This window comes from Diachasma alloeum, unplaced genomic scaffold (genome assembly GCF_001412515.2).
Source record: "Diachasma alloeum isolate Michigan unplaced genomic scaffold, Dall2.0 Dall_scaffold_00479, whole genome shotgun sequence".
NCBI classification, from domain to species: Eukaryota; Metazoa; Arthropoda; class Insecta; order Hymenoptera; family Braconidae; genus Diachasma; species Diachasma alloeum.
Window position 1 is genome coordinate 35505 of NW_021680612.1, and position 4319 is coordinate 39823.

A 4319-nucleotide genomic window follows, 5' to 3' on the forward strand; every position below is an offset into this window, starting at 1 on the left:
CCAAGGTAATTATATCTCTTTTCTATTTTAATATAGTTAACCAAATCCCGGTTACACTATACATTGATTGTTTCTGGATGTCTTATCATAAAATTTACTATTATATAAAAATTTTGATTTAATTGAAACGAGGAGTGAAATTTAATTTCAAACTGGATTTGGATAATTATTACGCGCAGAAATGAAGGTCAATGCTATGGATGTCATTCAATTAATTCTGACAACATTTCAAGTCATGGATATCCCTGAATCATCAATAAATAATGGAGAAATTCAATTGAGAAATGCCATTGAGGGTGTTTTATAGCATGCGGGAATGAGTATTCTGGCGTTTTGGCTCGTCTCGTACGCAGCCCTAATTATCTTGATGCATCGCATCTCGAAGGTACTCTCGGCAATAACAGAAAAAGTTACAAGCTCTTTACCATAAGTGAACAATTTTAAAGCGACATTGTAGATGCGATAGTTATCTCATTCCCCCACTGAATAAGTGAGAAAATAGTCATTGACACGTATTACGTATTTCCTTCACAACGATAAAAACGGTGTTTTCCTTATGAAAATAAAATCTCACTTATAATATCCAAAACATCCACAAATACTCCTTAATAAAAAAAATACACACAATCAGAATCCAGAAAAAATCGAAAATTCGACTGAAAATACATTTCAGCTAAACAAAGAGAAGGATTCTTTACGCACCTGCACCCCTGTCGCTGGTATAAATAACTGTTGTTGCGGCTTGTCGCGCAGAGTAAGGACTAGGTCTCGCCTCAGTCAATGGGTCGTAATCAGCAATTCTTCCGGGTGTTCTCTGTATAGGGCTGGCCGTTCTTGCCGGCACTGTATTTGCATTAACGCTAGTTGCCGGGGCTAGTGTTTCATCTGTGTATTCTACGTACTCTATGGCAACAATAGTGATAAAGCTCCTCAGAGGGAAGATTGATGAAGAAAGAGCAGATAAATTACGCGCAAATATATAAAAATCAATAAATATTCCCATTTCGGCGAAAGAATTACCTATTTGTTCACCGTTTTCACCTGTCATCGTTCTCTTCTGCTCCATAATCGCCTTTTTCTGAAGCTCACCATGGTATGCAACATTTGAAATGATTTTGCTATTCTGTTTGATCCTCAGGGTCTCGGGATCGTCTGCCACTTGAGTAAATTTCCCCTTTGCTTTCTCGAATTCCGCATGGTATTTCACATTACTTTGGATTTTTGTGTTCTCTGCTATGCGCTTTAGCTCAGGTGTCTCTGCCATGGTAGTTGCTTTCGCTTTTGGTATGTGCCTGAAAGTCATAAATGAGGCACATCGGTTATTTCAGAATTGGGTAGATACATCACTGCACAAGAGTAAAGTACTTGAAACCAGGGACTGGAAACGCGTTTCCGTTTTCGTTGTGTTTCTGACCTCGGAAACTAAACGAAATAATACCGTTATTGCGGGAAACGAAACTGGAAACAAAAGTCGAATAACGTTTTTGCCGGAAACAAAACTGGAAACGAAAGTTGAATAACATTATTGCCGGAAACGAAACCGGAAACGCAAGTTAAATAACGTTATTATGGGAAATGAAACTGGAAACGAAAGTTCAATCACATGAAAACAAGTAGGAAATTGCTCTTGTATTGCATACAGGTGTAGGGTAAATGATTTTATCGGTAGAAGAGAAAAGGTTATCCATTGGGAATAAGGCAAATTTAAGAAAAAAGAAATATGAATGAGGAATTAAATCCCATCTAAATATGTACATGATTTATGACTGAAGGGTCCGAGCAATCGAATGTACGACACCTCGCTCTCTTTCCTTCTGACCGGCGCCAAGACAACATCTCTCAGTATACTTAAATCCATTGGGATCCCAAAAATCTTCAAGTCGCACAAGTACACGTGCAAATTGTGGTTAATTGTACATGTTGAACTGCAGTCAACACGTGTGAGATAAGTACAAACGTTTTATACCATTTACATTGTTGGATTTTTACTGAGTTTGATGGTGGTGGAGGAATGAGGCAAATCCTTCTCGATATATTTTTTCTACTGTCGAGATCCTATAATTCGATTGGCCAGTTTGAAATTTCTCGTATTCATTATTTCTTGGGATCATTTGTTGGGAGATTGATGAGAAATTAAATTTTTCAATTGTATTGAGTCATTATTACGATAACAATTAATGTGTTGAGGAATGGGTTATGCGTGATGAATAAATAATTCAAAAGAACATTTTCTGATATTTGTGATGTAAAGAAAGTTTACGAGGACTAATTTGGATAATTTATAAGACTTGACGATTATCTTACAATTTTCTCATGAAATCATGTTGTTGACGAATCCAAGTGACTAAAGCAATAAATAATGTTAAATAACATCGTATTAGAAATACTAGTGTCGATTGTGGTTCATTTATCAATCCTCTTAATTTATTATTTATTTGAAAATATTAAGTACACGGAAATTCTACTTCTGAGGATCTTTATTGGTTCTTTGTTTCTTCTTCTCGTTATACATTTATTGATTCTTGTTCAATCGCTGTTATTAGCTTTCTGGTGAGTTTATCATTTCTTACACTCAACAAAATATCTTCCATTAAATTCGTCTGAACATCTACATCAAACAAATTTCATTATATATTCTGGCGCCCGACAGTAGGCACGATACACGAAATAGCCGTGTCTTGTTTATATGAATACTCGCTCGCGTTCAAGATCAGTAACAGGCAATAGCCTTGACGAAATAACGACCATAAACAAACCCGAGAAAATCGATTCGGCCACAAATACTCCGAATCACAATACTAAGAAAAAGGCTAATTCTAATTCGAATCGTTCTAGGCGAAAAAATTCAATTAAATCTAAAATGTTAACTGAAAATGAGACATTAACTCAGCAAGAGTTAAATGCTCAATTTGCTAGACTGAGGGAGGAGCGAGAACAGATGGAGCGGAGAGACAGAGAACTCGAGGAGATGAGGAGGGAACTCATGCAGTTGCGTGAAGAATTGAACACCTAACGTGTTGAACAACAACAGGCCCAGCAGGAGTGGGAGAGACAGCGTATCGAGCAACAAAATGCCATGCGTCCTCAACAACAAAATATCAACGGACTTGGTGCTGGACCTCATCAGCACCAAGGCCAACCACCAAATGCCCACGGACCGGGTATTCACGCCAACGCGGCTGATGCCAGGCTTCAGCACCAACAACCGAACAACAATCTCAACGGCAACGGTCCCTTTTTCAACGTTCCCCCACCGCGGCCTATACCACGTCAGTATCAACGAGCTCCTATCAACGACCAACTTGTCGACGGTCTGCTAACACATTTCCAGTATTCTCATATTCGAGTCAATCCACCTAAATTCAAAGACAATGTAAATCCATTAGATTTTTGGAGGATTTGGATAGATTTTTTGGAGGATTTGGATAGATTTTTTAAATTCAAGAATATACCAGTAGTAGGGAGGCTTGTAGTTTATGATCAAATATTCGAGGGAAAGGCGGAGAAGTGGTACCGCACAGCGAGAAATAGTTTCTTGGATTATGATCACTTTAAGCAGGTTTTTCTAAAAGAGTTCTATTCGACTCCACTTAAAATGCAATTTAAAAATAGATGGGCTACTCGCAGGTACAGAACCAAGGATGGGTCGTTGCATTCTTATTTCAATCAACAGTAGTAGTGTAGTAATGCCGGTTCTGGCACAACGTGTTTGGCGTCGACCTGGTCGTTGGGGCCCAGTACGGGGGTCAGATGAAAGTGGGTGGGTGGGTGGTTGATTAATTCGCGGGGTCGCGGTTCAATTCGCGGTTTGATTCGCGGTTTGATTGATTAATTCGCGATTTTTCCCGCGAAGTGACGAAAGGGTTAATTAATTCGCGGTTTGATTCGCGGAGTCGCGGTTTAATTCGCGGTTTCTTCTATCGAAATGATGAGAGGATTAATTAATTCGCGGTTTGATTCGCGGTTTGATTAATTAATTCGCAATTCCTTCCCTCGAAGTGATGAAAGGGTTAATTAATTCGCGCGGTCGCGGTTTAATACGCGTGGTTGCAGTTAAATTCGCGGTTTAATTAATTAATTCGCGATTTTTTCCATCAAAGTGGTGAAAGGGTTATTTAATTCGCTGGTTAATCAATTTAATTCGCGGTTTTGCGTTACAAAGGACCTTCTCGGTGAAACTAGTCAATCCACCCCGCGAGGGGGTGAGTGAAGGGGTTAATTATTTCGCAACTGTAGAAGAGTGAGAAAGAGAGAGAGAGAGAGAGAGAGAGAGAGAGAGAGAGAGAGAGAGAGAGAGAGAGAGAGAGAGAGAGAGAGAG

At 39.0% G+C, this 4319-nt stretch overlaps 1 protein-coding gene across 1 annotated transcript in view; it reads right to left on the minus strand.

Moving 5' to 3' along the window:
• Nucleotides 1-694: 694 nt before the first annotated feature.
• LOC114841445 (LIM and SH3 domain protein Lasp) overlaps nt 695-4319 on the minus strand; it is a 227501-nt gene continuing 223876 nt past the window's right edge. Inside the window, exons 3-4 of the mRNA XM_029126431.1 lie at nt 1021-1292; nt 695-903 (exon numbers count right to left, since the gene is read on the minus strand). Coding sequence (XP_028982264.1) covers nt 695-903; nt 1021-1292 — 481 coding nt within the window. The remainder of the gene's footprint in view (nt 904-1020; nt 1293-4319) is intronic.